The following is a 19,669-nucleotide window of genomic DNA, read 5'->3' on the forward strand; positions in this document are numbered from 1 at the left end:
TAGCATTTCAGTACCGCACTCTCTGTAATAGAAGAGCACAGAAATGGAGGGCTTAGGTGAGACTCTTCTGGTGCTCAGGCCGAGACCCATCAGGATCTTTTCCGTATTCAGAGTGCTGTGGTATAGACTAGAGAAAGTGTGGCATCATAGCAGTTTCCTGATACAAAGATTGCAGAATGCTCCAACAAGCAGAACATTCCATGAACACTTCCTCACGTTCCTGTATTTGGATTAGAAACAAGCATACTATGGTACCATGATTCTGGATTCTGTAAAATGACCTCTTCCCCTCCCGAGATCTTCCTTGGATAGAAGCTGTGCAAGGAACCTAGCCAGCTCTTGGTCATTATTCTTGAAGGGCTGCAAATGTAATGTTGATTTTAAATGCTGTAATTCAGGATGGTATCGAATGTGTCTCTGTTTGGAGTTCATTATTTGGAATAAGATATTGAATTTCAGTAGTTTCACAGCACTTTGTTCTCAAAAAATTGCCCCAATGTTAGTAATAAGACCTCTTCTGAGGTTACATATTCGTCTACTGGATTGAACGCAAGCTCAGATCTGTTTATGATGATACCAGATGTTTGCTGGGTAATGTATGGGTGCCTAATTCTGTCATCATATTATTTTTACTGAAATCCGATCTACGTATAGCCTTACGTGGTAGGAAACCAAGCACTGAAATGCCAAGAGAGTGATGGAAGGAAACAGAAGGTAGTGGCAACTTCAGAGAGTGTCAGGAGGGTGCGGGTGTAGTGTCCGTGACCCGGCCACAGACTCCAGCGACAGGCGGCCACAGTGAGTGCCCCTGACACCAGCACCGTCGCCCTCAAAAGACTTTTCCAGTTTGTGTTTGAAAAGGAAAGCAATACGGATTTGTTTACTCTGATAGACTAGTGTTGAAATGTTTTTCTCTTTTTTTAAAACGAATTGAGACTTCTGTTTAGATTTAGTATGTCAGAAGGAGTGTTTTTGTGTTTGGCCTAATCTATTGAGGGGAAATTGACTAGTTCCAGAGCAAATTAACAATTAGCATGAATACATGTTTGTTGAGTTTTGAGTTTTTCTGTGAGTTTTGTTGAGTTTTTCTCTGTTTTAATACTAAATATTGAGGGAGTCAGAATTTGAAGTTCATATATTCCCTAGTTTCTTCTATCTAATGCGCATCGTGAATGAATGGGGAAATATTCATTTTAGAGATACTAAATGATTTTTTGCTTCTTGCATTCCGACCACATCGTCAGACCTCCAGTAGGACTCGTTTTACCTAAAATAGTTACAGAACCGCATTGTAGGACCAGCACCTACTAAGCAGCTCTTCCAAGTATCTTTTCATTTGTTCAGCTGAGCAGAAGCTGTTACCCTGAATGTTGTAGGCAGACACCAAGCCTGTCTCCTCTCCCGGAGACGTGCACGCTTGCTGTACTGGACGTCTGTGATGGCACCTGGCTGGCAGCCCTGTTTGGGTAAAATGTGGACTCTTCTCAGTGTTGAGGTTCTGATCCTCAAGCAGCCAGTGATTTTTTTCTTTTTCTTTCTAGCCACAGATCACGATCCTAATCCCATCCAGTAATCATAATATGTGCCCAAAGTAGCATATATACATCACTACTGATTCCCTTTAAGATCTCTGAAGTCCACTAACAGTAAAATTTCGTACTGCCCTCTGATTATGATGAACTTTCAATGTCAGTGTCATCTTCCCAAATGCATATTTTGCCATAATATATTTTCTGAAGGCAAAGGTTTCTCATAAACCTAAATGTCAGTCAAGAATGCAAGGTTTTGGTCTTTGTAGAGAATCCATTCACTAAAGCACTGGACATTCGAATCCACCCTGATCCTCATCTGATAACTCTCTAGAAGAGCGATTTTCAACCCTTTCCACCTCCTGGCACACATAAACTGATTACTAAAATGTTGCAGCACACCAAAAAATATATTTTTTGCCAATCTGATCAAACAAAAAGCTTAATTTTGGATTCATTCACACCAGACAGCTATTGTGTTGGCTGTGGTCATTTTTTTATTTGACAGTCTAAGGGAAAACAGGTCAGTGTTCCTGACTAAATAGGTATTGCATGTTTTAAAAATTCTTATGGCGCCCTGGCCGGTTTGGCACAGTGGTTAGAGCACTGGCCCGCGGACCAGAGACCCGGGTTCGGTTCCCGCTAAGGGCACGTACCTCGGTTGCAGTTTGTCCTCGGCCCCAGTTGGGGTCGTGCAGGAGGCAGCCCGTGAATGTGTCTCTTTCACATTGATGTTTCTCTCTCTCCCTCCCGCTCTATCTGAAGATGAATGCAAAAATATCCTCTGGTGAGGATTTTTTTAAAAATTCTTGTGGCGCACCGGTTGAAAATTGCAGCTCTAGAATGTAGTCCTAACCCCTTCTTCGATGGGGTAATCTGTGGTGTGGTTCCTTAAACATGTAGGTCCTCTGCTCTCTTCTATGTATAGTTAGACTAATTTTGACAAAACATTACAGTCTTATGGCTAAAGTCTGAAATTGAATCATTGTTTTGGGTGGCTAATAAGTGCAGTGATAAAAGAAAAAAAACTGTATAGATTTCAAAACCAAGGTGTTTATGGCAAATTTTAAGAGAATGTAGGAAAGCAGCATTACTGTATTCAATCCACTATTGTAAAACTTGCCAAAACTTTAGCTACTGTTTGATGAGTACAGTTATCTGTCAGAAAGCATGCTTCGTAGTCATTGAAGGAAATTAGAAGTTTTACAGCAGTGGAAAGTTTATCTAAAAATTTCAGAGTGATGTTCTCCAAACTATGATGTAATAAAAATAAAGGATGTGCCATGCCCTCTTCATGAGAATGTTTCTGGGAGAATGCTGAGCAAAGGCATCTCTTAAAAAGTTGTGGTTGCCTACTACCTGTGAAGAGTTGAATCATTGGCCTTTTTTAGACGATGGATAAAATTTTAGAACACTGGGTCTTAGAAGTGGCAGCTAAAATACTTATTTTGGTCTCTTCCATGGTAACAGGAAACGAAACTTGAGAAGACAGCGTGGACTAATGGATAGAGGGTTGGACAGGAGGTCAGGAACCTCTGTTCTGTTCTATTCCCAGCCTGCAACTGGGTTGCTATGTAAACTTAGATGAGCTGGTTACCCTCTCTGCACCTCATATTTTCTATTTGTGAAAACATAGGTAGAGACATTCTGTACTTAGCTCTTTAGAAGATATTGTGACAACCAGCTTACACTGAAGACGTTCACAGTGTCTTTGGGTTGAAAAGCGGCTACATAAATATCTCTGTCTCTGTTCCCTTGGACCACATCCTAACTACAGTTTGACTTTACAGAAACTGACATTACAGGTACCATTACAATGAACTTTGTATTGCACAGAGGCTAAGAGTGTGACCTTGGAGCCGGAGTGGCTGGGTTTGAATCTTCGGTCTGCCACTAACTATGTGACCTTGGGCAAGTCGGTGTACTAGATTTTCTCATCTGTGAAATGGGACTAAGGATGGCACCCATCTCATTGGAGTGTGATGGAGCTTAAACATTAATGCAGAGCACTGCAAACGTTATATAGAAACATAATGCACTCTATTCTTACTGCTCAGAACAGTTCTTCATTATTGACTGGGCAGGGACGCTAAAGCATCACCCTGGCCTTGGTTTCTTCTCTGCATCTCTTCCCAGATGTCTGCTTACGCTCCTTGTATCTCTCTCCGCCACACCCATAAGCCCTGAGCCCTGCGGATAAGCTCCTAGTCACTGTTACCCATTGTAGGGTCTATAATAAGGGAAGGACTGTCACATAAAAGATGAAAGAAATCTAGATGTTTTGGGCTAGTCTCAGAAGCATCTCTGATTTATTAAGTTGAAAAAGATGTAGCAGATTTCAGATGTGTTGCAGACTGGAGAGTGAGATAATTGACAGTTGGAAGCAGTGTCTTGGTTATTATAAAAAGTAAACTCGGGAAACATTAGGAAGAAATAGAGCAGTTAACAGTGTAAGTGGAGTTCACCTTAACCTCTCTTATCCGCTTTCCACGGTGGTGACCCTCAGAGAAGGAGTGTGTGAGGTACCAAAAATGCCCAAGTTGCTCAAACACAAAGGAATAGAGCTTTTGGATTGTCAAAAATCTAAATAAAACGTGTATTTTTCAGGGATTAAAGTCATTATGAGGTTTTAATGAGTTGTGCACTTGAAACCTGTATGGTTTTGCAAACCAGTGTCACTCCAATAAATGCAATAAAAGAAAAGACAGTATGAAAGTTCAGGATTTTATGAAAATTAAGAGATTCGTTTTTTTTGTAACTTTCTGCAATGTGGAATTTCAGAGACTGACTAGCATCTAAGAGATAATCATGTTTCACTGATTTTTTCCCTCTTTTTATGATTAGAACCAACCTACATCACAATTGATCCGCCTGCATGCGGGGAGTTATCGAACTGCACCCTGACCGAGAAGGACTGCATTTATGGTTTCAAGCTTGACCATAGTGGCTGTCGAACTTGTCAGTGCAAAAGCAGTAAGTACACAGAAGATGGTTGTTTTTTAGTCTAATGTGATATTGTCAAAGCATATTCTGTGATTGACTATCTTATGCATTCTTGTTCATGACATTCTCTTAGCAACTTGAAAGAAGAAAAAAATATGTGTACGGAACACAAGTAAATACGCTGTCGTGGGGAGGGGGGGGGCTGCTTCATTCTGGTTTTCAGCTTCGTTTCTTTGTCTGCAGACACCCCCTGATACCCAGCTGCATCATGGGTACAACCTCAGAGCTTTGAGTACGTCTTCCTAAGCATCCCCTTAGCTCATCCTAACATAACCTTGCTGGGGTCATCGGTGACAAGAAGGTCACCCGCACAGAGGGTGTCACATTCCGTGTACGGCAGTCTCCACCCTTAGAATGTGCCTCACGTAGTTGACTCCAGCCTCCTCCGTGCAGATTCCAATCCTGTCCCTGCGCCACGACCTCTGAAACTTGATAGCGTCTATTACATTTCCACCACACACATACACAATTGCCCTTCGCGTTTATAATGATTTTGAATTCCCCTAATTCTTCTACCAAAATAAACATCTTCAGTCCCATCAGCCAGTCCCCAGGCGATGGAGTTTCTGGCACTTCCTTGGTCCTTTTCATCTCTCAGTACACTTAGAGCATGTCCGTGTCCTTATATAAATGTGCGGCCTGGACACAAACAAAGGGCTCCAGAATGTGGTCTGTGCTGGTGTGTGGCCTGAGTCTGCCTCCGCTCTTTGAATCGCACACTGTTGGCTCATAGCAGCCAGAACCGCTAGGGGTTTTTTTTTAACATCAGCTGCTGCTAGGTGGCTCTCATCTGTTCTGTATTTGAACATTTGATTTTTTTTTTTAAATGACATCAATCCAGGGCCACATTTAACAAGAAGTTATCCTGAGAGTTTTAAACTGTTTCCCAACTAGTCGGGATATTTTTGAATCTGGGTAATGTGATTTAATACCTTATCTATGCTTCCAGTATTTAGTAAGCAAAACTTACATGGCCTCATCTAAAACAGCGAACTAGGCCCAGCCAGTGTAGCTCAGTGGTTGAGCATCAACTCACGCACTAAGAGGTCGCTGGTTCGATTCCTGGTCAGGGCACATGCCCAGGTTGTGGGCCCAATCCCCTGTGGGGGTCATGCAGGAGGCGGCTAGTCAGTGTTCTCTCTCATCGATGTTTCTATCTTTCTCTCCCTCTCCCTTCTTCTCTCTCTAAAATCAATAAAGAAAATAAATAAATAAACAAACAAACAAACAAACAAAACAGCGAACTAAAGTTACATTGTACGGGATGAAGGGAAGACTCCTGTAGTACTAGAGGCCTTCCTGCCGAAAGACAAAGTCCCTGAAACACTCCTCCGTCTCTTATCTGAAATCAAAATACATGAATTTGAAGCGTTCCTTTGCTGGAAACCCCATTTTAAACATAAAATGAATTAGTGGAGCTTGGCTTGTTCTTATGAACCTGTGTGTGCTGGCTCCTGGGGGTCATGGCTTTCTTTTCTAAATGTCACAAACCACATGTTTAACAGTTCTTCCGGCAGAATTTTCCGTTGTGAATGTCAAGCTTAGTTTCTGTAGTTTTAGAATCCATTGTCTTTTTTTGAATTGACCTTTGGCCTCCTTTAGTTTTGAACTCCATTCTCTCTGGCCTGTCCTAAACATAGACGACGCTTCTATAATAGGCAGGTTCTCTTCGAGCCTCTGTAAATACCCTAGGCTCAGAGACTTGGGATTTCTTAATGCACGTAGGTGCTCACCTTCTGATTTATCCAACATCTTAGGCTTTCTATTCCTCTTAGCCTTTATTGTTCAGTACTTTCTGTTGTAAGACTATTTTGATATTCAGATACAAAATAGGAGTTGAGTAATTTGGTTTTCTTAATCGCATGTTGTCATCACCCTATCAGCCTGATGGAGTCAGTGTTGAAACAATTATAAAACTTGTGACTATGGTATCGCCATCTTTAAATTTCTCATAAGCCTCCAGCCGCCGGGGGCTGTCCTGCCTTCCTACAGTTGTTTCTGTCCAGGGGAGACAGGACCTCTCTGCCTTTTGTAGCTCCCTTGGGAAACCCGATTCGTTAGGAAGCTGCCTTGGCAGACACATTTGTTTAATTAAATGGCCAACTTTGGTTTTTGACAACAAGATAATCAGTGGTTGTATCGTGAAGCCTTTATGTCTTAATCCTTCTTATCTCTCTTTGGTGACACATCCTTTCTGATCATGGCAGGGCACCTAAATGTTTTTCTGAACTTTGAAGGCTAAAAATACAGATTTTATTGTGCTTAATCACCGTGCCTGCCACCTTCACCTGCGCTCTGCTGTTAGGAATTATTTGTCCCTGTGGTCATGCTTACGTAAGACTTGAGCCCTTTGTAGTGAAGTCCAAAGAAGCAGTTTCCCTCCGTTGTCATCAAAGCAAGTCAGAAACATCACTGGCTCTTTGCAAGTCGAGACTGTTAGGAAAATCCTGCTTTGCCTGACTCTGTGTTAGTGCTACATTCTGGCTTTATAAAAGGAACATCTGTATGCTAAGTGAAACAAGCCTGTCAGAGAAAGACAAGTATCACATGATCTCACTGATTTGTGGAATATAATGAACAAAATAAAGTGATGAACAAAACAGATCCAGAGACATAGAAGTAGGGTTCAGATTGACAAACCTGAGGGGGGTAGGGGAAATAAACCAAAGAACTTAAGCCTATATCTATAATTCGTGCATGCTACCTATTTGCACCTTGATGTCCTTAATGTAGAAAGACATATATACAGGAGACTTGCATTTTGTCAGTGGTTGTTTTTTTTAATGATTTTTATTTTACATGTAAATTTGTATTAGCCATTCATTCTTTGCAAATTTTACCTATTTTAGGGCTATCTAGTCTTTTTTCCTTCCCTTCTTTCTTCCTTTGCCTGGTATAGATAAGCCCCTGCTGAGTTCTAGGTACTGGAGTAGGTGTTAATGTCATAAAGATGAATAAAATGAGACCCGCACTAAGCAAATAATCTGACACACTAATAAAATAGCATTTCAAGTCCAATTCTGTAACTTAGAAAAGTACATTCTATGAAGAGGACGCCTTGGTCCTGTGGGGAATCCAGGCACTTGTTCACAGCAGAGTGGGGACGGCACTGACCCGTCTCCAGGCCCGTGCTCGGCGCTCGGCGCTCGGCGCTCGGCGCTCGGCGCTCAGCAGAGGGTGGTTTGTGTATGAGCAGGGAGCTCAGAACTAGGGATGCCACTGGACATCTTTCTCGTCTGACATCCCCTTCTAAGGACTCACCATTCTGACTGTGTATCCATCTCATCACACTGAGATTCTCGACCTGGATTAGGCTTTCGCCATCTCACCCACTACCACCAAATACCTAAAAATATAATCAAACACCAAGTAGAATTCGTCCATTTGACCTCGGCATCAGAAGCCTAGTCACAGAGCATTCTGCTCTCACCCCCCCCCCCCCCCAGTAGCAATCCTGATTATTTGACGTGTTTGAAAGCCACACCGTTGGGAAGTGTCAGATAAACCAAACGGCCAGATCCTTGGTTGTCAGATTCTTGTGGTTGTAGGTACCCAGTTCTCCCCCCATGCTCACGCTCTGGCATGAGACTGACCCGCCTCCGGGTGATCCCAGCAAGTGGCTTTACTTCTCCAGGTCTCTGTGTCCTCCATATCTGTAAAGGGCAGATGATAATACCTAGCTAATGGGTTATTTTGAGGACTAAAGAAATGAATGCATGCAATGCTCGCGTTGCTCACTGACATGCGGTAGCTGTTTCCATGATCGCTGTTTCACAACATCCATTCTGAGTCAGCCCAAGCAAGTAACATGGAAAGCCCCCGGCTGCCCTCCTCTGTTCCAGCGCCAGCCTGCCTTCGCTCTTCCTGTCCTCCGAGGGTACGCACACAGACAGCTTTCCTTTTACCTTCTCATTTTAACCCTCAGATATTCTCATTCTCTTTTACCCAGTTTTAGAAAAAAGGAAGCTTAGTGCAGTGAAGGACGGCAGAAGTGTGTTCTTTTTCCCATTGCAGCTACTTGCTAAGGGATGATCTGGTCTAAATTTCTCCCACACATTATTTTCCTGCATCCCACCAAAAGCCTGTTTCACTTGCGGTGGTCCTCACCGATGATACTTACGTTTTCTCTTGGGGATTGTACCTTATTTATGCAGGCTGCTGGCATCAAGATTTCCTAGAGTAAGACGAGCACTGAATAAATATTTCTGTCCTGTTCATTGGTTTGTCGTTTACTCGTTCATTTTTTTTCTTTCATTTCGCATTTGTTGAGTGCCTAGTATATGCCAAGCACTAGGGATATGAAAAAGATAAAAATGGACCTTATCTTGACTACTATTGGTAATATTGATAATATGCTAAGGATAACGCAACATAATCAAGCATATTATAGACATTTACTTTAAAGATTGAAATCAAAATCCGACAGAAACATGCCCTTCAAAGTCCATGGAAGGTGTGCAGAGGGTTCTTTTGTTTGAACCTCTAACAAATATTCTTATAACGCTGCCAAGCCAAGTATGCGCACAGAGAGAGTTAAATTATCCCTGACACATTTTCTCAAGGACATATTTAGAATAAAGAAAAATGTGGTGGAAAATGTTTAAGAAAGTGCAGTAGCAACACAAATTAAAACAAATCATTTGGGTAAGCTACTAATAACGCTATTAATATAAGCTATTAATAACATTACTTTTTGACCAGAAATGGTTGTTGCTGTCAAACAGGCATAGTACACCACAGCTTAGTATATGAACTATAGGTCATAAGTGACATCTAGATTAATTAAATGCCATTAGCCTTTTGGCATCTTTTTTCTATATCTTTAAATCAAGTGGATCGGGCTGGAGTATTTGTAACTTCTCCACTTTTAACATTCTGTAATTCTAGGAATTAATAATACTTTTATCAAGAAACTGGTGCTGACATAGAAAATTAATGGTAGCAAGGAGAAAAAGCCTTCGGTCTTTTCACGGACTGTACATCTGAATCAGGCATCTAAAGAAAGTTGCGTCATCAAATATTAGGGAGGTGAGCTCCCCATTTTTATTTACTGTAACTGAGCAAGCACTTATTCAGGGTCACAGTGGGGACCACCACTGACTGTGTTGTATTTCTATAATAGTTTCAGAAGCATTCTACTGTTCTTACCTGGCCTAGCTGGTTGATGGGAATTCCCAGTACCCAGTGTGAAGTATATAACAAAACATGTAGCAGAACTCTAGGGGCACTCGCGTTGTGTTCTCTGTGTAAGTTACAAGGTATCCACTTAGAGTAATGTGTGAATGATGCTTCCTGCAGTTGTACCACATCTTGGCCCTGGGAGCAAACATCTCTTTTTCTCCAGAGTAAACAGAGAGTTTATTACGTAGCTGCTATTGACCAGCCATGATGCACAGGCCCTGTACTTTACCATGATTTATAACTTTCCCCTCAGTGGTGATTTCCCCCTATGGACTAGAAAGCATTTATAGATCACAGTAAGGCCATAATGCTGAAAAATTATGAACACAAAGCCACCATTCTTTCTGTACTTGCCTCAAGTGAGGTGCTAAAGCTTTTCAAACACACTTATGAACCCCACCCATCTGTGAGTAAGACGCTGCTAATCTGTTTATGCTGCTCTTTATGTCAGTGTTTGCCTTGATGGTATATTTCTCTTGTAAAAAGTCCATAATTATTACATGGATCTAGGACTGCCTTACAGTCAGTCTTTAATGTTCTGTGTTTCTGAGCTAGAAGATAGTATTTTGAGATGTCCCAGTGCCAGTGTTTTCAATACTATTAAAGTAACTTTTTCCATCCGGTTATTTTTCTATTAACATAGCAGCCTGGATGAGAGTGGAGGAGTGAATAACAAGAATATTGATTGATTGGTTCATTCTTCACATACATGTTGAACACTTACTCCATGTTGAACACCATGATAGCACACCTGGACTATATAAATAAAGAAAATAGCCCAGGCCGGTTTGGCTCAGGGGTTAGAGCGTCGGCCCACGGATCAGAGTCCCAGGTTTGGTTCCCGCTAAGGTTTGGTACCTCAGTTGCAGTTTGTCCCCGGCCCCGGTTGGGGTTGTGTGGGTGGCAGCCACTCGATGTGTCCCTTTCACATTGATGTTTCTCTCTCTCTCTCACCCCCTCCCATTCTGTCTGAACGAAAAATGGAAAAATGTCCTCGGGTGAGGATAAAAAAAGAAAGAAAATAGGTCCGTAGTCTAGAGCCCCTTCTGTTGGGGAGCAGAACCAAGACAGGCCCAGACCACAGCATGCTGGGGAGCAGCCAGGGCAGCCCTGGGCAGGCTGCCTGGGTAGCATAGCCAGTCTGCTGCCCATTTGTGTTTAAATAGCAGCCTTTGCTTGAAATTCTCTTCCATTGCAAAGCCGAGATGGTTAAAAACAAAATTAGTTTTTATCTAAATTTTTATACTTGGTGATGCAACAGTTTCTATAAGGGTGAAGCCCATTCTAGGTTAAAGTCTACAGAAAAACTACTTTTTATTTTTTTTATCTTTTTTCTAATGTTTAATTATAGTTGATACAATATTTTATTAATTTCAGGTGTACATCGTAGTGATTCAACATTTATATACCTTATGAAGTGATCACCACAATAAGTCCAGTAACCATCTGTCACGGTACATAGTTACTATGATACTGACTATATTACCTATGCTGCACATTACATCTACTTTTTAAAGGGCTAGAAAAATCAAGGCACAAGGATGATCGGACTCCAAAGTTGGAGGGAATTTAATGTCCAGAGATGCTGACTCTGGGAAGTTCTCAGAGTGTTTTTTGTTTGTTTTTTTTTCCCTCACCCGAGGACATTTTTCCATTTTTTGTTCAGATGGAGAGGGAGGGAGAGAGAGGAACAGAGAGAGAGAGAAACATCGATGTGAAGGGACACACCGAGTGGCTGCCACCCGCACGACCAACCAGGTCCGGGGACAAACTGCAACCGAGGTACGTGCCCTTAGCGGGAACCGAACCCGGGTCTCTCGGGACCGCAGGCCAACGCCCTAACCGCTGAGCCAAACCGGCCAGGGCTCTCAGAGTGTTTTTAATTCCTTTATTTCCCAATATAATTTACATGATGGTGTGACTTAAAAATTCTAGTAATAGAAAAATGGACTCACAACTTAGCTCTCAGTGTCAGAGGAAGAAGTATGGCTGTGAAGTCTTGTCCCTCCACCGTGCCCTTAATAATGGAGACAGTTGAAAAATGATGACCTTTCAAATTATATAATTACAGATTTTTAAGTGAGACATTTAGAATTTGGCTGTTCAGGATGCAAATTACTAATTAGTTTCACATTTTAATACAAACCCATGAGGTTGTATTAGAAAGTAGAAAATTATACCATAAATCATATTTTCCTTTTAAAAGATAGCAAATTAAATATTTGTGTATCACCAGCTAAGATTCATGAAAGATGCTATCTTAAATTATTTATGTGAAACATGAGCTCATTTCACCTATTAATTGTAGTGAAGGTTTAATTTTAGATTAGAAGGTTTGTATGTGGAAGGGACACGTGTGTTCTGTTTGCTAGTAACCTATGCATTATTCAAAACATTTATGCTTAAAGGATGTCCAAATAAAATAAAGATTAATTTTCTTATTTTAAAAAATAGCATCTGCTTCCCATATCACTAATCCATGCAGAACATTAATCAAACATCGCCATACTTTGCTATCAGAATTTGATTGCCTGTAAAATCCCGTAGTTAATTTAGACAAGTCTCAACTTGCTTTACTTCCATCACTGAGCATGCTTTTTCTGCCTTAACGTTTTTATTCTCTGTATGATGCTGGTGATCCCCGTATCACACCTTTAAAATCTTTTCAGAAGATTCTGTTAAGCTTACTATCTCTAGTAGTTTCTTCAGCCAATCGCCATTTGCTCCTTTTTTTCCCTTTTAAATTAATAATTTAAAAGTGACCAATGGAGGACACTTTGAACATTTCAAACAGTGAGTGGTTAAAAATTTATCTAGATATTTCTTTGACACATGTATAGTTTAGTAATTTAGGTAAGCGTATCCTAATACCTGCATAGTTGTCGTCAGAAGAGAAAAAAAATAGCTAAATGAAATATTTTCTGTCATTGTTTAGGAGATGTCCTTTTAATAGACGGTAAGAAATTTTTTACACTTCTTTGTATAATAGGCAGGATTGTATAACATCTAAAACATGTACGTAAACATGTGAACATTTAAGAAGGTGGATTATGGGGTCATGCAATAGAAACAAAATACATAATGAAATTTTAGGTGTAAGTTTCTAATTCTCACATTTTATCAATCAATGGTAGTTTGAGCTGACTATAAGAACAGATGTCATGAAAAACTTCACGCGGTGTCTTTTCCCACCACAAGCAACATTTACCAGCCAGCTCTTCAGGGTCTGGTCAGAATGTACTTCAGAAATCTGGTTTTCAGAACTGGACTTATTTTGATATCATTACCAAAGCATGGAGTTATGCTGTGATAACCATGAAATAGCACAACCCTTCCTGATGCTGCGGTGGAGCCGAGACGTGTACACGCGTGGAGGATGGGGAGGTGGGGAGGGACTGAAGCGTCGATGTGCTCCAGCCCGTTCCTGTTCGGAAGGAACATGCCGTCCGTGTCTTCGCAGGGGAGGAGCTGTGCACAGGCCTCCGGCGGGGCTGCACGCTGGACTGCCCCTTCGGCTTCCTGACCGACGCCCACGGCTGCGAGATCTGCCGGTGCCGCCCCCGGCCCAAGAAGTGCAGACCCATCATCTGTGACAAGTACTGCCCGTTTGGATACCTGTACGTATTTCTGAATTCCGAAGATCTATTCTTCATGGCCTGTAACTTGGTGAGATGTCTGTGCCTGTTTTTGTTGGCTGTTTGTGTGTGTGTGTGTGTGTGTGTGTGTGTGTGAGTGTGTGTGTGTGTGAGAGAGTTAGTGATGTACTGAGTCCAGAATGTCTGTGCTTGTTTCGTCAGATAGGTCAGGAGGGAGGGATAGAATGGTGTCTCCACACAGTCAAATTTTTGTTGTTGTTTCTGTTTTTGTCATCGTTAATGCTCCCCCAAGGATCTTCTTCCATTGATTTTTAGATAAAGTGGGAGTGACGGGGGGAGAGAGAGAGAGAGAGAGAGAGAGAGAGAGAGAGAGAGAGAGAGAGAGAGGAATGTGAGAGACACACATTGATTGGCTGCCTCCTGCACAACCCCATCCGGGGCCAGGGGTCAAACCTGCAACCCAGGTATGTGCCTTTGACCTGGAATCGAACCTGAAACCTTACGGTCTGTGGACTGGTGCTCTAACCACTGAGCCAGACTGGCCAGGGCAAGAGTCAGGTTTACTCTTCTCTTTGGGAAGATGAGCCAGAGCCTTGTTAGGACCCTGCCCTGGGACCAGTAGATGTGGATCCTCCGCAGCGGGTGCCCTCGGACGCTGCAGGGGAGTGGAATTCTCATGAGGTCCCCATGTTGTAAAGCGTATACCTGTCACAGCTGTTGCGTGCTGTTGTGGACTTCTGCGTGCTAACTTATTTCTTTGGTTCTTAAGGTCGATTGACAGGAGCTCATTTGCAGGACTGAGCATCCTTACCCTTACCTGCCATGCTTCAGTATCTTACAGTTTATAATTTTTTTTCTTTATGTCGCAGTAGATTTTATGATTTTTGTCAAGATAAGGACCATGACCTGTCTTTCAAATACTCTTGATTGAGTCAAGCCCCCTGCAATCAGATTGTTCCAGGGCGGGGAGGTTGACGCTCTGTGTCTCTGCTGTCTGCACTGGCATCTGTTTCTCCTTTACTTCAAGTTGGTCCCTAAAAAAGTTACCTTTCAGATTGTTACTGTATCATTCTCTCCTTGGTTCCCTTCCCTTTGAGTCCTTCTGCCTTTTCGATTCGATATATTTATATAGTACTACTACGACTAAGGGACTTAGGTCCATCGTATCTTGCCCATCTTATTAAAGTCATCCTTTTTATTATTATTCTCGGAAATTCTGGTTTAGCAAGGGGGTGGGGAATCTTAATTCTAATTTTAATTGCATAAGTTGGGAACTCTATTCTTAAAAATTTTTCCCAAGTAAACTAACCGTTGTTCTGAATCCTAACATATGACTATGATACCATTCATAGTATAGGTATTTCTTAGCTTAACTTCTGATGTATTATTGTCATAACAGTAGCCGCCACCACTTGCTGCAGGGTTAGGACAGTTCAAAATCAGGGCTGCAGGAGAGTCCAGCCTTCATCTTGAGAAATCTCTTTCAGGGGTTCTCAACCTTCCTGACGCCGCAACCCTTTAATACAGTTCCTCATGCTGTGGTGACCCCCCAACCATAAAATTATTTTCATTGCTACTTCATAGTTGTAATTTTGCTACTGTGCAGTCTTAAGTGACCCCTGTGAAAGGGTCGTTCGACCCCCAGGTTGAGAACCTCTGTCTTAGAGGACTGTCGGCGTCACTTTGTATCCCTGTCGGCAAGCGCATACCGGGAGCACAGGTGACCACAGAAGACGAATAGGCACTGCACCAGCCAGAACAGGGGCTATTTTTCAGCGCCCGCCTCTGGGGAGAAAAGCTGGCCGGACACCATCTAGGGGTGTTAGGACAAAGGCTCACCCGGTCATGCTCCTTGTATATACTGCTGAGCGGATCAGTCCTGTGTCGGTGCTGGTGGAGGGTGCAGAGATGAATGATTGAACAAATCAGGTCAAGCCTTCATAGGTCTTGAAAATGACAGTATGTGACCTGAATATGAGTAATTCGTTTAATTCATTCTCATTGTGTGAAAACAAACACGCAGACCCAGCAAGCTGTAGTCTGTCACTGGGCAGCGGTAGACCAGGTGGTACACCAAGGGTTTTCCATGCTGTCTTCTTTTAGGCCCCTTCATGTGCTCAAGATGGGAAAGAACAGGGTTGTGTTTTTGTTTTTGTTTGTTTGCTTCTTAGTGGAACATTATCGCCACTAGGATCAATTGGGATGAAACCTGAGGGTGCATAGAGTCACTGTAACAGTGTCCCTCTTTTTCACGGGGGGAAAAGGAATTATTGGTTAGAATTTGTCCAGAAAATCTCCACTCAAGCTACTGGGATAGTATTTATGAACATAGACTTCTTTACTTATGGCACAGACTGTAGGCGCTCTAGCTTATTAAAGGGAACGGAGTGTGTCCAGCCTTTTTCCTTGTGCCGCACGCTTCTGTCGCCCCCATGGACGGAGCGTTCCTCCCTTGATGTTCTCTAAGTAACGAAGTGACGCAGCGTCTCTCGGGGCTTTCGTTCTTCATCACTGTTTGTGTCACATTCCCGGGTCTGTGGGGCCTTATTTCCTTCCGCCTTCTATAACTATCAGTGGATATCGCAGTAAAGTTGTGCTGCAGTTTCTCAGAGAACGTGGTCACGGGAGGAAGCCTGCTGCCCCGACCAGAGAAGGGCCTTTGGCCCTAGTGCTGGCCTCCGACACTGACCGACAGTCACACTCCCTATTCCAGTGTGGCGCCACTTTCCCTAATTAGATGTACAGCCCTGTGCCTGGGATTCTTGACATTTACATCCCAGAAGCTCACAGGTGCGTGAGCGATTCTAAACCCTGGCTGGGGGTGGGGTGGGAGGTGGGGCGCGGTCATGGCCACAGGGAGCTCATTACACTCCACTCCAGGAGCTCTTGAGAAAGTCCAGTCCTCCTGCTTAGTAACAAGATCACTTCAGTGACCCTCGGTCTGAGGACGTGGGCATCATTTCAGACTTTATGAGTTTTTCTGACCCCTGACAAAATTTTAATTACCCAGGAAGAATAAGCACGGCTGTGACATCTGTCGCTGTAGGAAATGCCCAGAGCTCCCATGCGGTAAAACCTGCCCCTTGGGTTTCCAGAAGGACAGTCATGGCTGTTCCACCTGCAAGTGCAGAGGTAAGTGTCAACGTGTGACCTGCCCCTCCCCCAGAGCAGCCCAGGGGCCAGCAACCAGCAACAAAAGGACGTCACGTACGTGAAACCGTTTCAGTGCTGGCTGTCTCCTCTGACACAAATGTCCCTCTCTGTGGGACCGTCTTTTTTCCTGTCCTCTTACTAGAATAAAAGCTCAGAATAGGATTTCAAGTAAGCATGTAATGGACAAGCATACTGAGTGGATTAATCACTACTTAGCTCTCCAGTTTGACTCCTTCAGGAACTTTAGCCTTTTCTTTTGTTGTTGTTGTTGTTAATGCTCACCTGAGGATATTTTTCCATTGATTTTCAAAGAGAGTGGAAGGGAGGGAGGGAGAGAGAGAGACACGTTGATCGGTTGCCTTCCGCATGACCCCATCCTGGGCTGGGGATTGCACCTGCAACCCAGGTACGTGCCCTTGTCGGAATCAAACCCGCAACCCTTCCACCCACAGACTGATGCTCTAACACTGAGCCAAACCGTCCAGGGCTGAAGCACCTTTATCTCGACCTCCGTAGTTTCCCTCCACCCAGCATGGGGGGATACAGTTGATGCAGCAAAGACCCCTTTCCAGAACCCCTGAGGTGGGTGTGGCTGAGCAGTCTGCTCGCGGATTTTCTGGGAATGCCGATTCCATGAGAATGTAGACTTCTGCTGAAGAAGTACCAGCCTGCCTGTCGTGTACGGGCGGGAATCCCGATGTCCCTCCTGTCTGGGACTTCCCCCCTCTCCCTGGGCACCATTCCTGCCCGCACTGGTCAGCCCAGCTGCCCACCCCTATGTGGACTGTCAGCATGATCCACGGTAAAGCAATAAAAGATCCCTCCAGTGTGTTCTGTTTTTTTCAGAGTTGGACAGTTATCACTGTGATGGTGTTTGAAGGGCCCGAGTAAACATATCCAGTCACTGCTTTAATTGTGCTGCTAAACAAAAATGCGTTAGTTGCAGGGGCCCAGGATTTCCTGGTTGGATGGCTTCTAGTGCTGCTTCTGCACATGTGAAACCTATGGGTAACAGTTGCTGTGAAATCAGTGCCTGTTTATTGTATAAAAATGAGACGGTTGAGTGTAGGCGTCAGCATCAACTATAATACCACGAATAGGAGAGAAATATACTTGTAGGCTTCTTTTGTCCCCCACCCCCACCCCCAAATTGCAAGCGTATTAACTTAAATTCTTTTCCTGAGTGAACTGTCCTTGGTAGACATGACTTGGTGGCTGGGTAACATTTACCCGTGAGGACCCTACCTGCCGCTTCTCCCGTGCAGTAGCTGTGTCTTTACCAAGGCTGCCTTCTGTCTGCAGAGGTCCCCACGTCAGCCAAGTCGCCTGAGCTGTCAGGCACGTGCCTGTCCATGGATGGCCATCATCATAGACATGAGGAGAGCTGGCACGACGGGTGCCGGGAATGCTACTGTCACAACGGACGAGAAATGTGCGCTCTGATCACCTGCCCGGTGCCTGCCTGTGGCAGCCCCACCATTCGCCCGGGACAGTGCTGCCCGTCGTGCTCAGGTAACAGCTGCTGCCGCCTCGTGCTCCCTAAGCCAGTGACTTCTGGGTGGGCGCAGGGAGAGATGCGGGGCGCACCCCAGACACGTTTCGGCTCTCCGTGGTTTCTGTCAGCATCAGCCACCGAGTCGGCCGGGTGCGGTAAATGATGAGCCAAAGACCAGAGAAAATGCTCAAGCTCGAACACTACTGTCCGTATTTTCAAATGGTTTACTCAGTTATATTGGTCTTTGAAAGGCATTTGTGTAAAGGATTGTGGGCGTATGTACTTAAATTCCGGCTCTCCATTTACCGAGAGTATGTTAAGGCTGAAGTCTTAGTTAATTGGAAGAGATTGGTGTTAATATTATTCCATAAAAGATTATTTATAAAGTAATATTGGAGATGGAGAGAGTTACTGACGTCCGTAGCTGTTGCTCTTTTTTAAAAATTAATGGCTATGTGGCATTCTTGCTAAATGGAGAAATGTAGAGCGAAAACATTTAAAGCCATAGTAATGGTCATCAAAATAAGTTGCCAGAAGAGCAGAACAGATCGTAACTCATGGGGTTCGAAGTATGGTTGTCAGTAACAGTAATTATTATCATAATACCTCATCTAGTGCCTTTTATCCCAACAGCTCAACATGGTCTTAGGTTCATTATCTCCTCCTCTGTGCGGGCCACTTGAGTTATAGAAAGACACACTTGGCCGTTTTTCATTTGGCAAACACACTGAAAGATAAACTCTCTTACCCAAAGTGAAATAGTGCTTGTCAGATTTAGGAGTCCGTATTACTTTCCCTCTGGTCAGTCCGGGTCCAGCGTCCCTGTGGCTGAGGCCGCTTCTGCAGTGGGTGCCATCGGGAGCCCGAGGCTGTTCCTTCTGCAGCAAGGCCGGCCCAGCCCCGAGGGGAAGTGGCTCGCTCTGGCCAGGTGGCACCTGCCTTGCCTGCCCCCACGGGCATGGGGCGGGGACATTGGAATCTCTGTCGGCTCTGAGATTCTGCACCCCTCAGTAACTAAGGGACTGCGGTGACAGGCAGCCCTTCTGCCCCTGTAAAGAACCAGGTTACAGTGTTTGCTTTGTTTTGTTTTCCCCAGAGTTCAGTGAGACGTGCTCTGTGTCGAAACTATTTCCTTTTACACGTGTTTTGCTAGTCAAATATGAAAAGCCACTAAGCATCCACTGCGACAGAAGATAAATGAGCAATTGGATGAGACAAACTCTGTGTGGACTCTGGGGAAGGAACAATTTATTCCGGTGAAGGCCCCTTGCCTTAATTACAGGCACGAGTGTGGAGAGAGCGGGCCACACCTGGGTCTTTGCTAAACATGCACTCAGGGAAGCCTGAGCCAGGCTGGTGGAAATGCACAGATGTTCTGAGAACAGCTGCTTGACTGGTAGAAAGTCAGTGGAACCAGAACGAGTTTTCTCTGTTACCGAGATGCAGAACGTGCTCATGCAGACACACACTGCGTCACTGCCGTGTTGTGGGTACGTGTGTAACAACACGCATGCAAGTATGTTTACATGATGCAAATAAATAATACAATACTTAACAAATAAATAGTAATACAAGAATAAACTTGCATGCTCACAACTGTAAACGTACTTTAGCCCACCCCTATAAATGGATGTGTAGGTATATTTTTTCCAAATATCTTTACTTTCATGGATTAGCCACCTATGGAGTCTTCTGACTAGAGACCCCAGAAT

At 43.7% G+C, this 19,669-nt stretch overlaps 1 protein-coding gene across 2 annotated transcripts in view; it reads left to right on the forward strand.

Annotated features, from left to right (window-relative positions):
* The window catches only part of CRIM1 (cysteine rich transmembrane BMP regulator 1), a 179,446-nt gene that overhangs the window by 133,020 nt on the left and 26,757 nt on the right, over window positions 1-19,669 (forward strand). For both annotated transcript variants that reach the window (XM_036262671.1, XM_036262670.1), the window contains exons 8-11: window positions 4,374-4,502; window positions 13,174-13,330; window positions 16,320-16,441; window positions 17,765-17,974. In XM_036262671.1, coding sequence (XP_036118564.1) covers window positions 4,374-4,502; window positions 13,174-13,330; window positions 16,320-16,441; window positions 17,765-17,974 — 618 coding nt within the window. The remainder of the gene's footprint in view (window positions 1-4,373; window positions 4,503-13,173; window positions 13,331-16,319; window positions 16,442-17,764; window positions 17,975-19,669) is intronic.

The sequence above is a fragment of the Molossus molossus genome, unplaced genomic scaffold (genome assembly GCF_014108415.1).
Source record: "Molossus molossus isolate mMolMol1 unplaced genomic scaffold, mMolMol1.p scaffold_m16_p_15, whole genome shotgun sequence".
In the NCBI taxonomy this organism is placed as follows: domain Eukaryota; kingdom Metazoa; phylum Chordata; class Mammalia; order Chiroptera; family Molossidae; genus Molossus; species Molossus molossus.